Consider the following 21,569-nt stretch of genomic DNA (forward strand, 5'->3'; position numbering starts at 1 on the left):
GAAGTCAGGCAAGGCTGTGCAATGTTGGTATAATTATTAAACATTGGTAATTGAATGGGTTATGAGACAAACAATTAAAGATAAGCAGAGGCGCATTAGGTGGATTCTATTCTCTGCTTTAGAAGACCTTGATGTTATGGATGACCTCACATTGCTATCACATACATACCAGCACATGCAAGAGAAAACCCATCAATTTTTATCAACTTTGCCTCTAACTTCCATCATATCCTTAAGTTCACTTGGTCCATCTCTGACACCTCCCTCCACTTTCTTAATTGCTCTGTCTTCATCTCTGGAGACAAGCTGTCATCCACATCTTTTATAAACCTACTGATTCCCACGGTTATCTTGACCTCTTCTCTTGATATCTCTCTTAAAAATGCTATACCTTTTTTATGTTCCTCTACCTCTACCACATCTGTTTCCAGGACATGGCTTTCAGTTCCAGGACACCAGCGATCACCCCGTCTCCTGCCGCTCTAACAGTGATAGATTTCCTCTTGTCCTTACCTACCAACGCATCTACCTCCATATCCAACACATTATCCTCCGCAGCTTCTGCCATCTCCAAAGAGATCCTACCACCAAATATATCTTTACCTCTCCCCCTTCCTCTTTCTGCAGGGATTCCTCCCTCCATGATTCCCTTGTCTATTCATCACTCCTCACTAATCTCCCTCCCGACACTTATCCCTGCTAGTGGCCAAGGTGCAACACTTGCCCATAGACATCCTCCCTCACCTCCATTCAGGACCCTAAACAGTCCTTCCAGGTGAGGCAACACTTCACCTGGGAATCTGATGGGGTTGTCTATTGTGTCTGGTGGTCCTGATGTGGCCTTTTCTACACTGGTGAGACCAGCTGTAAATTTTGGGACCGCTTTGTTGAGCACCTCCACTCCATCCACCACAAGCAGAAACTCCCAGTGTCCAAACATTTTAATTCCAGTTCCCATTCTGATGTGTTGGTCCATGGCCTCCTCTTGTGCTGAGCTGAGAGTACTCTCAGGGTGGAGGTTGTTGTTCCTCACCATTGCCTTGTGGTGCATCAGGCCTTTAGCATTTGTCTGTTTATTTACGAGGCCAAGTTGCTAGCTCGATGCTCAACCCAGCACTGATGGAAAGCATGCAAGAAGCCAGCCAGATTTGAACTCAGGACAAGTCAATGTCTGGTGCAGCACAGGGTGAAGGAGCAACACCTTATATTCCATCTGGGTAGCCTCCAACCTGATGGCATGAATATCCGTTTCTTCTTCCAGTAAAAAAAATCACCCATACTCACTTTCCCCCTTCTTCAATTCCCCACTCTGACATTTTACCTCGTCTCACCTGCTTATCAGTTCCCCCGGGTCCCTTCCTCCTTCCCTTTCTCCTATGGTCCACTCTCCTCTCCCATCAGATTCCCCCTGGGTCCCTTCCTCCTTCCCTTTCTCCTATGGTCCACTCTCCTCTCCCATCAGATTCCCCCTGGGTCCCTTCCTCCTTCCCTTTCTCCTATGGTCCACTCTCCTCTCCCATCAGATTCCCCCTGGGTCCCTTCCTCCTTCCCTTTCTCCTATGGTCCACTCTCCTCTCCCATCAGATTCCCCCTGGGTCCCTTCCTCCTTCCCTTTCTCCTATGGTCCACTCTCCTCTCCCATCAGATTCCCCCTGGGTCCCTTCCTCCTTCCCTTTCTCCTATGGTCCACTCTCCTCTCCCATCAGATTCCCCCTGGGTCCCTTCCTCCTTCCCTTTCTCCTATGGTCCACTCTCCTCTCCCATCAGATTCCTTCTTCTCAAGTGGTTGACCTTTCCTACCCACCTGGCTTCACCAAAATCTTCTAGCTATCCTTCTTCCCCGCCCCCACCTTTTTAACTCACTTTTTTATGAAGGTCTCTAAATTTAAACATTCAAAAACTATTAAAAATTAATGATATTATTAAAAACATAAAAGTTATTAAAATTGATTAAAGCAAATTCAATTGAAAGAATTGTGAATAGTTCATATTCTATTATTGGTCAACAGTATGGACAGAACTTCATACTGTTTTTTTTTGATAAAATATTTCTGGCAATGGAAGCTATTTAAAAAAGTTCACAATAATAATTTCTGTTGTACTCCCTCGACAATTTCTAACAAAATAGGTAAAGTTTTAACAACATACATCAAAGTTGCTGGTGAACGCAGCAATTGGCCTGCTGCGTTCACCAGCAACTTTGATGTATGTTGCTTGAATTTCCAGCATCTGCAGAATTCCTGTTGTTTAAGTTTTAACAATACTTATTAAGTTAATGTAAAGAACATAAAAACTTATTTGCAGTCAAAGATAAATATATTGAGAAGTCAGTTACTGTAGACTTCAGAGTATAGAAAGGTACAGCACAGAAACAGGCCCTTCACCACATTTAGTCCATTCCTAACCATTTAAACTGCTGCCATTGACCTACACCGGGACCATAGCCCTCCACGCCTCTTATCATTCACGTGCCTATCCAAACTTCTGATATATATCAGAACAGTAATCCAGCCCTCATTCTGGTGATACCTCTGCATATCACCCTTCAGTGTGAAAGATAAATGAGTTGATCCAACAATTCAGGCAACTACGTGGGAGATATAGTTTGCAGAACGAATTGCCTCCGATCAGTGAGTGATCAGGCTGTGCGCTGGAATTCTGTGTCTGAGATGGAGTTACTCAGCTTGACTCTGGGGATTAACGCTGGTGTGCTGAAACGTGTAATAAGAATTTGTTCCTTGACTCTATGTTTCACTCTGTAAGCTCCCTTTTAAGCCTCTTCAAAGCTCACATTACTCACCAGCTAAAGGCAGCCCAAACTCTTGAATGGTAGTCAATTACTAAACAAAAGGACAATGCAATATTAATGGCAAAGCCTCACCATGTGTTTCATTGACTTTTTCTCTCAATAATGAATATTTGATTTTAGTGCTCTGATATCAGTGATGATGGGAGCTATGAATGAAGAATAGCATTATATTCTTTGATCTGGAAACATGACCCTTTCAACATTTATATATGAATACTGTGAATAGCAACAACTGACCAACTTCCAAATAATCACACAAAACATGGTTATAGAAAATCAGATTCACTCCACAAAATCATCAGTTCTGCCAAAAATAGCACCTCTTTCTATCATTTCCTTAGCGCAATGAGTAGTTTTGGTGCTGTCCAAATGTTGAATGATTGGGTGTGTGCCTATGAATAAATCTGAATTATTCAGTGTCGTCATTGTTACAATATCATTTAACTCCAGCCGCCACACATCCAGTAGCTTCATGAGGATCTGGTAGATAAGTCACCTGAATAACAGCCGACAGGAGGTTGTCTCCATCTTGGCAAAGTGAAAAGGAGAGCTTCAGCTGGCCAGCGGGAGTCAGATCCGCGCTTCATCAGTTTAAACTAGAATTAACAACAATTTACAACTCTCAGGTAAACAAGAATATACAAAGGAGATGTATCTGCGTTAATCACAGAGACTAGTTGAGGATCCTTTTGTCAAACTGCCTTTTTGTTAATAGGAAGAAGATAACCAATCCTTCAAAGGAAGAAAATGTGTCCCTTCTCTGAGTGAGTGCTCTGCTATGTCAATTGGTGAGTTTATTAAATTGTTTTGAAGAGGAAATGAATGCTTTACCACATCTTTTATCAGAGGATGGCACAGTAGTACAGCTAATAGAGCCAGTGTCACACGGTGCTGGAGACCCCAGTTCAGTCCCGACTTTTCGTGTTGCCTTTGTGGAGTTTGCACGTCCTCCCTGTGATTGTGTGGGTTTCCTCCACATGCTCTGGTTCCCTCCCCTGTCTCAAAGATGTCTTAGCCACTGCAAGTTGTCCCTAGCATGGTCGAAGAGTGGTAGATTCTAGGGGGAGTTGATGAGAAGATGGGGAGAATAAAAAACGGGATCAATGTGTAAGTAGCTGCTTGATGGTCAGCAAAGGGTCAACGGCCAGAGACCTGTTTCCCTGCTGTATCACTCCATGACTCTATGGACTTGAGTAGTTAGCAAAAGAGTAAAGGAGGTGACTAGGATGCAGACGCAGAGCTCTGTGTAGGTGGGTGGCTGGATTTATATTAGGAGATGAGGAGGGTCTGGTGACTGCCAATACTGGGAAATGGAAAAAGATGTAGTGATCCAGAGTATCAGGAGAGGGGGAAATCACATTTCCTCCCTATAATCCAATCTCATAAATATTGGATGGGAGAGCGAGAGCCCAGATCTCCCCAGTATTTAGAGTCCTGTGCTTCCCAGTTTTGGAAGATCGTGACACCTTCCAGTTCCTTTCTCAACACAGGGAGAAGGGCAGAGCCCATTGCTCTGCAACTTTAGAGAACGTCAACTCTGCCCATTTTAGGAGCCAAAGAGTTCAGTGCTCTCCAATTTTAGGACACGAAGAAAGTTTGGTGCCAGTCAATTAAGAGCCTGGAAAAGTCTTTGGCCCCAATTCTGCAGAGAGGGAGAGCCAACAATTTCTCTCTCTCTGCCACTTACAATACCAGATATCAGATCATCAATGTGTCCTCATATTGGGGAGTAATGGTATTTTCCTGACTCCTAACATGGATGAAGGTGGAATCACTCGATGTAGAAGAAACCAGACTTTCCTGGTGTTAAAACAAAGCAGAGCTCTGGGCTCTTCCTACCTTTTGATAGACGCGTAAATTGGACACTTCAAATGTAGTAAATAAAACGACTCCTGTGCTCCCTGTAGTTAGAAAATGGAATGAGTCTAGTGATCCCCACTATTCAGGAATGCAAAAACTACAGTGGAAAAGGATCTACTGCTTTCCAGATGTATATGATGAATAAACTCTTCCCAGGCTTTCATCTGGGTACAAGTATAGATTATAACTGATGTTTTGATGATAAACTCCACCATCTTCATCAGGGATAATGCCTGGGCATGTCTAGTTCGGTGATATTTATTTTCTGACAGAAAAACCAACAAACCTAACAATGAGGAGGAACCCATTGCTACCTCCTGTCTTCCCTATATTTCCATGGTTTCGAGAAGGATCACTAGGATCCTGAAGAAATACTGTCTACAGACCCATAAGGAAGAGCTCAAATCACAGCTTACGTGGGTCAAAGATGACCTGGGACTCAGATTGGATGGCATTTACAGGATTCCCTATGAATGTGGAGCAGTGTTTATTGATCATGGTGGAAACCCACATCAAGGAGCACAGGAGATATATCCGTTTGGGTTACACGGAGAGATCGGCAGAAGCAGAAAATTGCATTTGCAATGGCCATAGGATTGACTTCAACATCACAAAACTAGTGTTCCGCACCAATGGCTTTTGGGTCAGTCTGGTAAAGAAAGCCATTGAAATAAAACTAGAGGAAAAGAATTTTAACAAAGACAAAGGTCTCACTCTAAGATCTGTGATTGTAAACAAGGTGGGAGAGTGGAAACCTCATTGGATGAAGACTAAGCAATCAGGAGGGATGGATGATTGGGGGGGGGGGTGGAGGGAAGGTATAAATACCACCTGACTGGCAACATCCTTGATGAAGATGACAGAGTTGGTCACTGAAACGTCTGTTGTAATCGATACCCGTACCTGCTGGAAGCCTGAGAAGAGCTTATTCATCAGAGACTGCAGTGTTTTGCAGTATTTGAAGAAATTATGAGTCGGTACTCTGCAATATGAGGAGCCAGGGAGGATTCAGTGCTCAGCAGTGTTACCACACGGGCAAGTACAGAGGTCCATAGAGAGCCCTGTGTTTGCCAGCATGAGGAGGTAGGGATACTCAAGGGATTCCTAATGTTAGGAGAGTGGAGAGGAACTACTCAAAACATGTGCTCATCCTTTGGGTCTTGTTCAATTGTAATTGCCCACTTTGTTATAGTCTACCTTCAAAGGTTCATGTATTATCAAATTATATAACTCTGAAGTTCTTCTTTGCCAGACGAGGGATCTTTGACTTTACTGTGCCCAGTATGAGATCGAATGGCGCAAAAATAAGAACCCAAAAGTGGCTGTGCATTGTTTCACCAGTCACCTTATCCCAGACAAATTACTTATCTGCTAACTACTAAGAGAATCTCATTTCTCTCTCATCTTGTGTTTTTCTTCTAGGTGACTTTTAGCCCTGAAAGCAGCAATCATTCTGCGAACATGCCAAAGTCGCCAGCTAAGGGGAAGTCAACTCAAGGAGCTCAGAACACTGCACAGGATCATCAAGGGAAAATCAGAAACTTCAGGAAAAATCCCATAAAGGATCCCCAAAATACAGAACCTAGCCCTGAAAGAGCTTCCTCACCCCACCCTCGCCAAGGAAAGCTTAAGTCAGCAACCAAGCCTTCGGGTCAGCTGAAAAGGCGAGGTTCTCAGCGGAACAAAGAGCAGACGTGTAAACTGGATGATGGGAGTGGGAGCAGACTGGCTCCTGCTGGCAGACACAGTGAGCAGATCATGGGGGAAGCAGGGGGTGGGAAACCAAACCCGAAGGAAATGAAAGGAAAAAAGAAACCACAGGTGGACAGGGCAAGGGAAAGACATAAAACTAGTGCAAAGGAATCTAGAACTATTGAGAAAAAGATAGAGAAGGGGATGTCGAAATCTGGATGCAATAAGAGCAAAGCAAACAAGCCAGATAAGAGACAAAAAGGAAACGACCGCACAAGAACAGACATTAAACTGAACTGTCAGGCATCAACCAGGCAGAATAAGGAAAAGGGAAATAAAGTGAGAGGGGATGAGAATAAAGGGAAGAAATGCCAATCATTCGGTAAAGCCAGCAAGCCTGGGCTTGAGTTAACACAAAGGAGGAAGACCAAAAATAGAGAAAACAGAAGTGGAGCTTCTACCACAAGGCCAACGGGAAGATGCAGGAGGTCCAGCAGTGACTCTACTGATGAGGACAGTGAGAGTTCAGAAGGGTCTAGTGAGGAGACCACCAGTAGCAGGGATACTGACAGTGAGAGGACCACATCTGACACAGGGGGTGACAAGCCCAGCTCTAGAAAGGGCATTCGCAGGATAGAAGTTGAGAAGAAAGTTAGCGACCACAGTACAGGCAGTGAGGGTACGGCTGAGGAAGGAGATACTGTTGGTGAAGAGCTGGGGAAGGAGGTAGTGAGTGACAGAAGAGCAGGAGAGGGAGGTGACAGCAGAAGTAGTTGTGAGAACAGTCAACAAACTCATTCAGTAGCTAGTGAGAGAGGAAACTACAGCAAACAGCACGTTCCAACCATTAACCAGATTCCAAAAGATACTGCTGGAAGTAATGAGGAACAAGAAGATAAACAGGAGCTCGGCAATGTAGTGAGTGATAATGAAGTAGTAGCCAAAGAGGAAAAACAGGTGAAGATATGGGAGGCAGCAGAGAGTGAGGCTGGATATCCAGATGATATTCTTAAGAGAAGAACATTACAAATGGATGTGAAAAAGAAGATTATGGTGGGCATGAAGATCAAAGCTAAAGTGGAGAGTAAGGGAATGGACCAAATGCAGGTCAAGCAGAAGTGTAAAACCAGGGAGAAGTTTGCCAAAGTTCACATTCAGCACAAGTATCACACTCGTATGTGTAAAGCAGTGGAGAGAAGCTGTGCAGAAAAGCCGTGCAAAAAGCAGGGAGATGAGTCTGATGATGAGAAGAGCCAGGAGAAATTAACTGTTGTGCAACCTGTCCCTTCTGCAAGGCTCCCTTTACATCAGGCACACCTTATCCACTGTCTCAAGGCTAAAAACCGAGACATCAGAAGATCAAACCAGCATCTTGCAACAGCTGCAGGAGAGAGTGAAATGTGCCAGTTGCCAGAAGAGGCCATCAAATCGCACCAAGATGTATCAGTCGATGGGTCGTTCACTGGTCATGTCTCAGTGAAAAGCCCACAGACAGAGAGAAGCAATGAAAGTAGTTCCTCAGAATCAGTAGACCACGATGCTGGAAAACAACAATCATCTGCACAGCAGCAGATGGCTCTGGATCACAAGACAAAAATTGCCAAGGTGGTAGGAAAGGTGAAATTGGCATCTATCAGGAAGTGTACACCAAAGACTCAGAGAACAGTGGAGACAACGGATGTGGAAAGTAGCATGGAGGCCAAACCTGGAAGGAGCACGATCAAGGGGAATGCCTGCCGGCGGTTTTCCGCCATTCGTAGGGTCACTGGATGGATTAGCCGCCAGATTCCCAATGTCCTGAAGACCAGATCCAAGCTGGTCACTGTTACCAATGTGATTGGAACTACCAAGTGGCTTTCAAGGACACTTAGCCTGAGACGGAAGAGCACAGAGGGGAAGCCGAGCAATTTCAAGAGGCGCATGGCAATCCGCCTTGCCAGCACAGTGGGGTTTGGCACCCGAGAGGGTGGCCGTCTTCCCAGCTGGAAAGTGGCATTGAAGGAAGAGGCGGAAGGAGACTGTGGGTTACCAGAAGTAGATGAGACTGCCCACAGGATGGGAGATGTTGAAGCAATGGTGTCTGCTGATATGCAGCTTGTGCTAAAAGGAGAAGCCAGTGGACAGGATACACCCCATCAGGCTGAGGGCCAGATCAAAGGGGAGGAAAAGCTGGGTTCTGATGCCAGGTATGCAATTGTGCTGCCACGAGTGCACCAACTGGTCAAATCAAAAGCAACTGTATTAGCCAGTTGTAGAAGTGAAAGGAATCGTGCAGACATGCCGCAGCCCTACAAAGCTGCAGCACCAGCGCAACCAGACTGCTCCTACCCGGGTGTTGTAGGGAAGCCACAGAATGAACTAAGAGATAAGCTTCATACTCAAAGGGACATTCGACCATCCAGTTCAGAGAGCAGTGATTCAAATCTACGACCAAGAGATACCAGAAATGATCCTCATTACCTGCGTACCGGTCCCATGAACATGCCACTCAGGAGAGACCAGGATGACAGACAGTTCACCCTGTCGGATTCTCATCCATCCCTGTCTTCCCAATTGAGAGCAGATCCTTGCCGACAGATCACATGTACCTGGGATGATGAAGATTTTCAGGACAAGAAGGAAATCCACTGGGCAAGGAGGAAGTGCTTCAGTAATGAGAACTTGACTTGGTTGGATTCAGAAACATTGCTCCCTCATCCAACTATTGAGAATCTGAGCAAATGGACAATGTACAAAGAGCAGGGTGTTAGAACACAAAGAAGAACAGGGCACTGGGAGCCCGAGGATAATGCTGAAGATATTCCTGAGAATGACTTCTCATTAAAACAGGTACCAATCCAGTGGAGATTCCACATAATCCATTGCAAACTTTCTGTTAGTTTGAAATAAATGACAAAATAATCAACGAGAAACTACTTATCCACTTTTGGAAATGCCAGATTCCCTCAGTAACAGTGAGGGAAGGTAAATAACTGTTGGATTACCTTCCTCAATATTCTAAACCCTTATCATTCACCTCCTCCCACTCTTCTTGTCCTTTGTATCTCTCTTTTGCTTCATCTCTCTTCCAGGTCTCTCTCCTCTCCTTCCTTGTGATCCTTCTCTTCCCATCTCTCTTTTTTTGCACCATACTGCTTTCTCTTCTTTCACATCCTTTATTCTCTCCCACTTGATACAGGTGTTATTTTTGACAGCCACCTGAATTCTGTAAACAAGTGTAGCTTTCCACCTAAGTCTTGATATTACTGTTTATTTCTGGGTCTATATGTACAGTTTGTAGTGGGGCAGCTGGAATTTCCCAGCAAGTATCCCGTCACAGAGTTATTGAGTTGCGTAGCACAGAAACAGGCCATTGAGACCACCACGTCTATGCTTAACCCTTTTGTCCTCCAACACTAACCCTATTTGCCTGCATTAGTACCTCCCCTTAGTCCATTGTCTATTTCATTCCACCACTTACTCTCGGTATAATGTATGACAGGGGTCTGATGTACATTATAGGGATATGATTATGTACGACAGTGTGATTACTATAGGGGTGTGATGTATGACTGGGGTGTGATATACATTATAGGGATGTGATTATGTATGACGGTTGTGATATACATTATAGGGATGTGATTATATATGACAGGTGTGATACAGTATAGGGATGTGATTATGTACGACGGTGTGATATACTATAGGGGTGTGATGTATGACTGGGGTGTGATGTACATTATAGGGATGTGATTATGTATGAGGTGTGTGATATACATTATAGGGATGTGATTATGTATGAGGGGTCTGATGTACATTATAGGGATGTGATTATGTATGAGGGGTCTGATGTACATTATAGGGATGTGATTATGTATGAGGTGTGTGATATACATTATAGGGATGTGATTATGTATGAGGGGTCTGATGTACATTATAGGGATGTGATTATGTATGAGGGGTCTGATGTACATTATAGGGATGTGATTATGTATGAGGTGTCTGATGTACATTATAGGGATGTGATTATGTATGAGGTGTGTGATATACATTATAGGGATGTGATTATGTATGAGGGGTCTGATGTACATTATAGGGATGTGATTATGTATGAGGGGTCTGATGTACATTATAGGGATGTGATTATGTATGAGGTGTGTGATATACATTATAAGGATGTGATTATGTATGAGGGGTGTGACAGTGCATTATAGGGATGTAATTTATCTCTCTCTAATCCCATCCTTTTCACTGTGGTTTTTCACTCTTATCTAACAAAGGATGTTCTGACATTGGAGAGCATTTGGAGGAGGTGAATGAGAATGACTCCCGAATGAAAGGTTTATCATATGAGGAGCATTTGATGGCTCTGGGCCTGTACTCACAGGAGTTTAGAAGAATGAGGGGGAATCTCAATGAAGAGTATGGAATGTTGAAAGACCTAGATAGAGTGGATGTGGAGTGGATGTTTCCCGTAGTGGGGAGTTTAGAACCAGAGGACACAGCCTCAGAATAGAGGGACATCCATTTAGAATGGAGAGAAGAAGGAATTAATTTTGCCAGAGCTTGGTGTATCTATAGAATTTATTGCCATAGGTGACTGTGGAGGCAAGGTTATTGGGTGTATTTAAGAGGGAGGTTGATTAGTCGGGGCATGAAAGTCAGGGAAGAAGGCAGGAGAATGGGATTGTGAGGGATAATGATTGAAATGGTGGAGCAGACTTGATGGGCCAAATGGCCTAATTCTGGTCCTATCTCTTGTGGTCTTATGGTCTTACAGTGCCTATAAAAAGTATTCACCCCCCCCCACCCCCGGAAGCTTTCATGTATTTTTGTTTAACAGCATTGAATCACAGTTGATTTAATTTGGATTTTTTTGACACTGATCAACAGAAAAAGACTCTTTCATGTTAAAGTGAAAACAGATCTTAACAAAGTGATCTGAGTTAATTACAAATATAAAAACAAAATAATTGATTGCATAAGTATTCACTTCCTTTAATAAACCACACAAAATTATCACTGGTGCAGCCAATTGGTTTCAGAAGTCACATAATTAGTTAAATAGAGTTCACTAGGGTATAATTAAGGTGTTTCAATTGACTGTAGTAAAAATATACCTCTATATGGAAGGTCCAACTGCTGGTGAGTCAGTATCCTGGCTAGAACTACACCATGAAGACAAAAGAACACCCTAAGCAACTCCACAAAACGTTATTGAAAAGCACAAATCAGGAGATGGATACAAGAAAACTTCCAAGTCACTGACTATCTCTCAGAGTACAGCTCAGTCCATCATCAAGAAATGGAAAGAATATGGCTCAGAGCAGGCCGCTCTCAGAAACAGTGATCGTGCAATAACAAATCTTCAAATTGTAGAAGGTACATTTGATCCTTATTTATAAAACCAGCAAAGACAAATATGATCTTGTAGCGATGAAAAACTAAATTAGCGATATTAGTATTACTAAGCAGTATAATAGAGTAATCAGTATAACCAAGCACTCCAGTTAGTGGTCAACAAAAAAATATCCCCCATGGCTCAGTCCCTCTCCGCTAAAGTAAACCAAGACAAAGTGTGAATACATAACTATACTCATTTGCTCTTACCACACCTACCCCCACTTGACAGATTAGCATAATAAATGCAATACAGACAGAAAATAGATACCATACAGCCCTGAAGATTTAATTGCTGTGAAAGATTTCTTATTCTTGTGGGATAATGACTTTCCTAACAAGGTCTGGGGGGGGCGGGTGGTGCAATCACTCTGCTTGGCAGGTGAGACGTGTGGCTTTGAAACAACCGCAGGTTCTGGGGCCTTCTGGTGGTTGTAGGAGTTGACTCTGGGACCGCAGGAAGCGGTTCTGACAGCTCTGGATGCTGTCCTTCTCTAACAATTCACTCTTCTCTCCTCAACTGATCGATGTGTCATCTCCAGATGACATCAAATACAATTTCCACTGTGTAGGAGAGAGGTCAAGCTCTATCACTAATCTTTCCAAGTACCCACTTTTGATCAGCTCAGTAGTCCCTTACCAGGACTGCTTGTCCAGGAGTGGAACATTGAACCTTCTTGTTCGAGGAGCCCTCCATTTGCCTCAGCTGTTTGTCATGCCTACTCCTGGGTTTGAGGAGATCCAAGAGTGAACATGGGATGACTCAGGAACAGAATAGCTGGTGAGTTGTTAGTTCTGGAGTGTGCTGCATTGTGATATATGCAAGTAGGACATTGGTGAGCTTCTGATTCAGAATATTGTATTCTGCAGACAGTGCTTGCAGTGCATCATTTAGACTCTGGAGAACCTTTCCACCAAGCCATTTGTAGCTGCGTGGTATAGTGTGGATGTAATGTGTCTCATTCCATTCATTTTCAGAAATGGCTGAAACTGTTTCACAATAAACTGCTCTATTGTCACGGACTAAGTGTTCCGGAACATCAGTCCCTGAGAAGAGTCTTCTCAACACATCAACAATGTTCAAGGCAGTAGTGGAGGCGATTAGGAACACTTCTGGCCTCTTTGTAGCTGTATCCACTATTACCAAGAAATTCGTGCCCATGAGGGGTCCAGCAAAATCAAGGACAAGTTCATCACAGCGCTGGTAAAAATGGGGAATCTGGAACTTCTGCTGCACATTCCATCCATTTTGGGTTGCCATGGTGACCTGAGACAGTGTGGGATTTTTCTTGGTTTCCTTCTGGACTTCCTCTGCTGTAATTGGGAGACTTTCAATTTGCTTTAGGGAGAATAAGTCAAGAGGAGTGTCCTCTTTTGTAAATTTTTCAGGTATTTCCTTTTCCAAGGGTAAATGGAATAATCCATCAGCATTTCCGTAATTAGTTGTCCTCTTGAATTTCATCTTGTAGTCGTGTCCTCCAAGAAACAAAGCCCATCTCTGCCTTCGTGCAGCTGCTGTTAGTGGAACTCCCTTCTGTGGATTGAAAATGGACACCAGTGGTTAACGATCAGTAACGAGGGTAAACTCTCTCCCATACAGGTACTGTTTGAAATGTCTTATACCACCAAACCGGACCCAAGGCCTCTCTGCCGATCTGTATGTAATTTTTCTGTGCAGCGGTGAGGGAGTGGGATGCAAAGACTATGAGGCGTTCACTCCCATCACTCATAACATGTCACATGACTGCACCTATTGTACACCATAAAGCGAGGAGTCACAGGCAAGCTTCACTGGGTGACATGGATGATAATGTGTAAGTACAGTGCCTGACATCACCATTTCCTCTACCTTTTGGAAAGACACTTCACACTACTTTGATCATTACCATTTCTTCCCAATCTGCAGAAATGAGTTCAAGGGATGGAGCTCAGTAGCCAGGTTTGGCAAGAACCTGTTATAGTAATTGGTACATCCTATAAAGGGCAGCTACTGTGACATATCCTTCGGCCTTGGGGCATCCACCACTACTTGCATTTTCTCAGCATGTTTGTGTAATCCCTGTGCATCGATGGTGTAGTCACAGTAATTGACTCTTGCTTTAAAGAATTCACACTGTTCACGTTGTGCTCTGAGCCCATAATTTTATTATCTTTTTAACTCTGTCTTGTGATTTTGGAGATGTTCCTTGTCATCTTGGCCAGTAGCAATGATCTAATCCGGGTTACTCTGACCTAATCCGCAGCTTTCTGCCAGAATGCAGGTGCAGATGCTTCTCCGCTGATAGAGCGATAAAGGCCTTTGTGAGCGTTCATGGTGAGAAGCACTTTGGGCTCTTCTTCCACCTCCATCTGCAGGGAGACCTCACCAAGTCCACTTTGCTGAAGTGTTTCGACCTAGAAAGGTTGGCAAATATATCCTGTATCCTGGGCAGAGGGTGTTGATCTACTTTCAGTACTGGGTTGATGGTGACCTTAAAATCACCACAGATTCTTTCAGATCGATTCTTCTTTGCTACCGGGATCACTGGTGCTGCCCATAGGCTGCACTTAACCTTGGAAAGAATTCTTAAGCCTCCATGTAGCTCACTGGCTACTTTATCACAGATGGTATAAGGAACTGGACGGATTTTGTAAAATTGCATTTGGTATTTTCATTTAATACTATTTTACCCTTGATATATTTGAGTTTTCCAATCCCGTCCTTGAACACTTCTGAGGCATCATCCAGTACATTTCAGTTGACTCTTTTACAGGAGATGTGGCATGAAAATGGTGGATGGATATTCTAATCAAGTTATGACTGTCTCAGCCGATCACAGCCCCATAATGCCAGCCCTCCTGTTTTGACCACATACAAGCCCAGTGTGGCTTGATGGTTGTTGTATTTCACTGTTACAAATGTTATTCCCACAGGAGTTATCTTTTCTCCAGTGTAAGTTCTTAGGTGGATACCTGCAGTATTTTTGAAATGCCGTTTGAACTCATTTTGTGGAATTATTGAAACAGGCATGCTCTTTTCATGTATCCTACTTTGTTACATTTTTTGCAAGTTTTGCCAGAAACCTTGTCCTCGACCTGTCAGTTTGACAAACCTGAATGAGGAGCAGCCTACCGCCATTTTGCCCCAAGCCAATGTGATCGTGCCTCTGGGTCGGCTGTTCACCCAAGTATCGGGTACTCTTATATCAGAATCAGCTTTATTATCACCGGCATGTGACGTGTAACTTGTTAACTTAGCAGCAGCATTTCAATGCAATACATAATCTAGCAGATAAAAAAAAACAAGTAAATCAATTATGTATATTGAATAGATTAAAAAACATGCAAAAACAGAAATACTGTATATTTAAAAAAAAAACTGAGGTAGTGTCCAAAGATTCAATGTCCATTTAGGAATTGGATGGCAGAGGGGAAGAAGCTGTTCCTGAATCGCTGAGTGTGTGTCTTCAGGCTTCTGTATCTCCTACCTGATGGTAACAGTGAGAAAAAGGCATACCCTGGGTGCTGGAGGTCCTTAATAATGGATGTTGCCTTTCTGAGACACTGCTCCCTGAAGATGTCCTGGGTACTTGGTAGGCTAGTACCCAAGATGGAGCTGACTAGATTTATAATCAGCCTGTCAGAATCCTCTCAATGGTACAACTATGGAAGTTTTTGAGTGTATTTGTTGACATGCCAATCTCTTCAAGCTCCTAATAATGTATAACCACTTTATCTTGCCTGCTTTATAACGACATCGATATGTTGGGACTAGGTTAGATCCTCAGAGATCTTGACACCCAAGAACTTGAAACTGCTCACTCTCTCCACTTCTGTTCCCTTTATGAGGATTGGAATGTGTTCCTTTGTCTTACCCTTCCTGAAGTCGACAATCAGCCCTTTCGTCTTACTGACGTTGAGTGCCAGGTTGTTGCTGTGGCACCATTCCACTAGCTGGCATATCTCACTCCTGTACACCCTCTTGTCGCCACCTGAGATTCTTCCAACAATGATTGTATCGTCAGCAAATTTATAGATGGCATTTGAGCTATGCCTAGCCACACAGTCATGTGTATATAGAGAGTAGAGCAGTGGGCTAAGCACACACCCCTGAGGTGCGCCAGTGTTGATCATCAGCGAGGAGGAGATGTTATCACCAATCCGCACAGATTGTGGTCTTCCGGTTAGGAAGTCAAGGATCCAATTGCAGAGGGAGGTACAGAGGCCCAGGTTCTGCAACTTCTCAATCAGTATTTTGGGAATGCTGGTATTAAATAGGGACATTCATCAAGAACGATCGCTCACCCAGCAATTGCCAGTACTCTCAAGTTCATTGAGAGAAGGTATTGGTGGCCGGAATGGCAAAGGAGTTCAGCAATATATGCGGGCATGTATGTAGTGTGCCCAGAACAAGGAACCTAGTACCCTACCTCAAGGGCTCCTCCACCTGCTACCTGGGTGCAGAGGGACAATGTGTGCACAGCTTCATAGACTTCAGGGGTCTTTTGCCTTCCAAGGGGAAGACCATTATCATGGTAATTGTTGATTCATTTTCAAAGGCCTGCAAATTCATTGCCTTGGACAAGCTACCATCTGTGGTAGAGTTGGCCAAAGTTGTTCTGGACCAGTTCTTCAGGATCCATGGATTCCCGGTGGACTTTGTCACCGATCATAGTCCACAATTTCCCTCACGTTTCTGGAGGACATTCTGTAAGCTGATTGGGGCAACAGTGAGTCTTTCCTCTGGGTTTCGCCTACATTTAGACAGAGCAGGTCAACCAAGCTTTGGAATGAACACTAAGATGCCTGGTCTGAAAAGGACATCTTGGAACCAGCTCTCATCCAGCTACCATCACCGTCTCTCTGAGCAACCAGTCTACCTGTATTGTGGATTCCTAATGCAGTGATACACAATGCTAACTTTAAATTTGAAAAGCTTTCTGTTGTTCTTCATTAAAAGTCGCAGGGTTATCTGAGAGTTTGCTGCCTTTCACCAGATTGTTGATTGGTTGAGCAATTACAGCATGAGTTGACCTATGCTTTGCTGTGTTGCACAAACCCAGAGATGACTGGAGCTGCTAAACTGTTGGAGGTTTTGCTGACTTAACACCTATTGCATGATTCTCAGTTTTTCCCTGCTTACCTTGGGAAATTTTCTGTCCCAGGTACTGTAAATTGCTTCCTCTTGTTGCAATTGTGCCTTGTCTAGATTTGCATTGTGACCTTTGGAAGATAGATAATCGAGCAAATAAAGCAGATCATGTTCATGCTGCTCTGCAGCTTTTAATGCAACCTGGCCATCATCCACAAAGTATTTGTCAGACGAATCAATGTCCCTCAGATGTTGTGTCAAAGCCATGTGATAGACAGTAGGGTTGTTGTGGAGCCTTTGTGGCAGCCTCATCCACTGGTATTGTTGATTATAAACTGAAAGCCAACCACAGTTAACATTCAGGTACCAGGAGCAAAATCCATTGACCATATCGATAACTGTAAAGCACTTGTGTGATGGTTTTGAGTCATTGAAAATAGTTGATGGGTCTGCTACTAAACGGGTTTGTCTGCCAATATATTGATTAGCAATGGCGTCATCTTCAGTACTACGTGTTTTCCTTCTTTGCTCTTTATTGGAGCACACTGTGACATCGTTTCATTACTGTCATCCTCACTCGAGTCGTTAGAGGCCACTATAGAGTCCATGTCAATGTCCATCCTGTAATTCCTTGCGGTTCAGATGTGTCGCTGTCTCGGGGGACTGTTCAGTGTGCGCAGTGTTTCCCAGGGAGGAAATTCAGGAGGAGTGTCACGAGCAGGACCACCCCCTAGAAGTCCCTAATCATTTTCTCCATGTTGTTTTAGTTTGTTTGAGCATTGCATAATGCACGTTGATTTTTATCAAGCTTTTTACCCCCTGCTCGTCCGGTTAATGCAGAAATTTGTTCTTTAGACTTTTTATTGTCTCTATCATGCTGCTTGGGTAGCTTGTAGCAAGTTTCACGTTTCTTTCCCAAATGATTAATAAAAGTCTTTAATCCCCTCGTTGACGTTTCCTTTCTTTTTTTTTGGTGTGTGCCTGCGTGCGTCCATGTGTCCGTGATTATGTCTTTTTCATGGCTTTTACAAGGTGCTGAGCGAGAGAGAGACTGTGCGACGCATCACTCCTCACAGACATTTTCACAGTATTTTCCCCTTTTTATTTTATGAGGTCGAGTTGCGATCTCAACACTCAGCCTGGCATGGATGGCAGGCGTACTCAGGGGCGGATCTGACTAGTTTTGAACCCAGGAACCTCTGTTCCCGGGTCAGGTTGTGCCACCAGCCGGCCCCTCATTGAACTTTTCATTCACTCACACATTTGATCAAAGCAACCACGGGGTCTTACTTAAATCACTAGCAGACATGTTCGGCACAGCTTTGCGGGCTGTAGGACCTGTATTGTGCTGTAGGTTTTCTATGTTTCCTTTCCCTCAGGCATTCTCTGGATCTAATAAACATAACATTGTTGATATTTTTTGTTTAAGACTTTTTCATTAATTTTGTCAAACGGAGATGTTTTTTTCAGGTAAGAGTTCTTAGTAGGTTTTACGACCTTGGCTAGACTAATTCAGTCTTAATTCATATACTTTTTATTACTTGGGTCGCGATCCTGAAATCTTAATAGATTGCAACTGAGTAGATGATCTAGCAGCTGAAACAGATTTCAGCCAAATACATCGTTAAGCGACTGAAACGGATCATCTTCCAACTGAACTTCTCCCATACTGCACCAATTTATACAGCCGAGCCCGATATTAATTTCAGCACTCAGCTTGGTGTTGCAGATCTGCTTCTCCCCTCTCCACACAAGTGGCAAAGGGAGTACTTACTCTTTTTGTTATGCGCTAAAAATTCCACTTTGTCTGCAGTTGTTCCAAGACCTTAAACTTCGCAGTGATCATCCTGCCAAACTCTGTGCCAATTGTTAGAGTCTGATGCTTTAATCCAAGGTCCTTTCAGAAATCAATTAGGAGGCAAAAATTTATTGCTTCATGATCATTTTATTAAGCATTGATAGAGCAAAGGAAAATTGAAACGAACAGTGATAGGGGCCCACTAAGCAATGGGAGATAGAAGCAATAAGAATTAAGGAAGTTAGAGAACTAGGATGGCCTTGGTCTCATGCTTTTATATTACATAGATTACATTCAAATTCATAGATAAGAGTCAACCAATGAGATACCTCCTTTTCCTATATATATTTTAGATTCGATAATTAACCTTAATCCATGTCAGAAAGGTGCATCGGCTATGATTTATAATATTATTATGAAACTTAGGAAAGCTCCATTTGATAAGATTAGGGTAGATTGGGAACAGGAATTGGGGCTTACCATTTCTGTGGATGATTGGGGGCAGATTTTACAATTAGTTAATACTTCCTCTATTTGTGCTAAACATTCCCTAATTCAATTTAAAGTGGTTCATAGAGCACATATGTCCAAAGATAAGTTAGCGCGTTTTTACTCGCATATTAATCCTTTCTGTGATAGATGTTCGGGGCAGATAGCCTCTTTAACTCATATGTTTTGGTCTTGCCCTACTTTGGAAACTTTTTGGAGAGATATTTTCAATATTATTTCTAAGGTATTAAATATAGATATCTCTCCTCACCCTATTACTGCTATCTTTGGACTACCTAAAATTTCTAGTAATCTTTCCCCTTCAGCCCGTAGAATGATTGCATTTCTTACTTTAATGGCGAAAAGATGTATTTTATAACATTGGAAAGAGCTTAATGCTCCAACTACCTTTTTTTGGTTTTCTCAGACGATTTTATGTTTGAATTTGGAGAAAATTAGAAGTAACCTTTATGATTCTTCATTTAAATTTGAACAGATTTGGGGACCTTTTATTCGATATTTTCATTTAATGTAATATTTACCCTTCTTGTTTTTTTTTCACTGTTTTTAATGGAGGTCGGGATTGAGGACGTGATTTTAAGTTTAACTCTGTTTGGTTTCAAGTTAGCCCATTGCTTTGCCTTGCTTTTAGTTAGCTGCACGGTGGGTTTTTTTTTGGGGTTTTTTTTTTCTTTTTTTTCCATTGATATATATAAAATTTAGTATACTATTATGTTATCTTGGTTTCTTATGCTTAAATTACATTGTTTGTAGTATTTTCTTTTTGGTATTGTTATCTTTTGGAATTTTATTATACTTTAACATTGTATTAATGTTTATATGGCTTACCTTTTTTGTATACTTACTCAATAAAAAGATTTAAAAAGAAAGAAAGAAAGAAAGATACCTCCTTTGCAAATAATGCAATACTAAAAGAAACTTCCTGAATCGTATAAATACGGGACATACTGAACAATTGCATATACAGTATGTACTGTGGCCAGCAGGAAGCATAATAAGCAGTTACTTGTATATAAGTAATAATATGAAAAACAGTACAAGCAGAAAATTGTAATACTATGGAGAAAATAACATTTAACCAGTCAGACCTAACAATTCCCCTCTATAGATGCTGCCTGATCTCCAACATTGTGTGCGTGTTGCTCAAAATTTCCAGTATCTGGCAGAGGCTTATGTCTCAGATGCCATTATCAATGATCTTTCAGGTTTCTTAGTCTTTGAGAAGATAATCTGAAGCATCAATTGCTCTCTGTTTCAGCTAGCATTGAAGGATGGTCACAACGCTGAGACCAAGGATGTGGAGGATCTATCCAACCTAGAGTAAGATATCATTTCCTTTCGTAATTCCAGAAGTACCCTGGTAGATCTAGATTAATCATGACAGTTGCATTGGATTTCATGATGTTATAGTAAATGTGCTGCTGTCATTGACTATGGAAGTTATCATGTCGTAATAAGAAACTTGGTATTTTGTTCAGCAAGTTCTTATGGGAAAACATGGTGTTTTTATTTTATATTATTCTGCAACAAAGATAACAGTTATATGAAAATAAGTGATCAAAATGACTGCTACTTGTATTAACCTTATTCTGAAAGAACAGGTCTCACCCCATACCACTATTTGGTCTGTACTTGGAGAACAGAGGAGCACATACAAAAGACATTCATTTCAGAGGATAATGTGTTACACTATCCTACAAGTAGATACAGAAGGGTTAGCCAACTTTCATAAAAATCTAATTCTAGGAGCAACTGGAGCTCTGAATACAAGTGATGTCCACACCAAACATGGATTAATGTAGTTGCTCCTCAGTAACTGCAATAACAATGTAGCAATATGTACAACAGGCATGGAATTGCAGAGGTTTAGAGGCTATAAAATAATTAAAGGGTTAAATAGTTTCAGAGTTTGGACACTATTTCAGATTGGATGTTGGAGGCATCCAATCCGTGGATGGATTCCAATATATCCATGGATTCCAAGCCTTTGAAGTGTGGTGTTGGCTAACATTAGATACACAAGACTTTGAATTGGTGGACTGGACTGTATTCAGGGATTCAACTTTGAATCTGGATGACTATGGAGTCCAGTAACATCATCGTTCAGAATGGCAGCTTAAGTCAATAGCTCCTCTGGAAAAACGCATATTTTGCCCCGTTAATCCATCAAATATAAGATCTTTCGAAAATATCTGAATTGATAAGGGGGGCAAGAATGGGGAAAAAGGATGGAGATAAAAAAAAGCACCACTGCGGAGCCTATGGAAGAGAGAGGTACAACGAGTGGCTCTCCTACACGTGCGCGTGGCGGCGAGGCTGACGCTGGGCCTCGTTCAGGCGAAGCGCCAAATATGATAAAGATTCTGGAAGAGATAAGGGAAGTCTAAAAAGATATAAAACAGCAATTAAATGATATAAAGTCACAGCTCGCCAATGTCAATCAGAAAACA

General features: G+C 42.5%; 1 protein-coding gene across 1 annotated transcript in view; it reads left to right on the forward strand.

The window, feature by feature from the left end:
- Positions 1-6,275: 6,275 nt before the first annotated feature.
- The window catches only part of LOC134336618 (unconventional myosin-XV-like), a 315,256-nt gene continuing 299,962 nt past the window's right edge, over positions 6,276-21,569 (forward strand). The window contains exons 1-2 of the mRNA XM_063030961.1: positions 6,276-9,190; positions 20,378-20,439. Of these exons, the coding sequence (XP_062887031.1) occupies positions 6,428-9,190; positions 20,378-20,439 (2,825 nt within the window). The 5' untranslated portion in view covers positions 6,276-6,427. The remainder of the gene's footprint in view (positions 9,191-20,377; positions 20,440-21,569) is intronic.

The sequence above is a fragment of the Mobula hypostoma genome, chromosome 22, assembly GCF_963921235.1.
Source record: "Mobula hypostoma chromosome 22, sMobHyp1.1, whole genome shotgun sequence".
Taxonomy (NCBI): Eukaryota; Metazoa; Chordata; class Chondrichthyes; order Myliobatiformes; family Myliobatidae; genus Mobula; species Mobula hypostoma.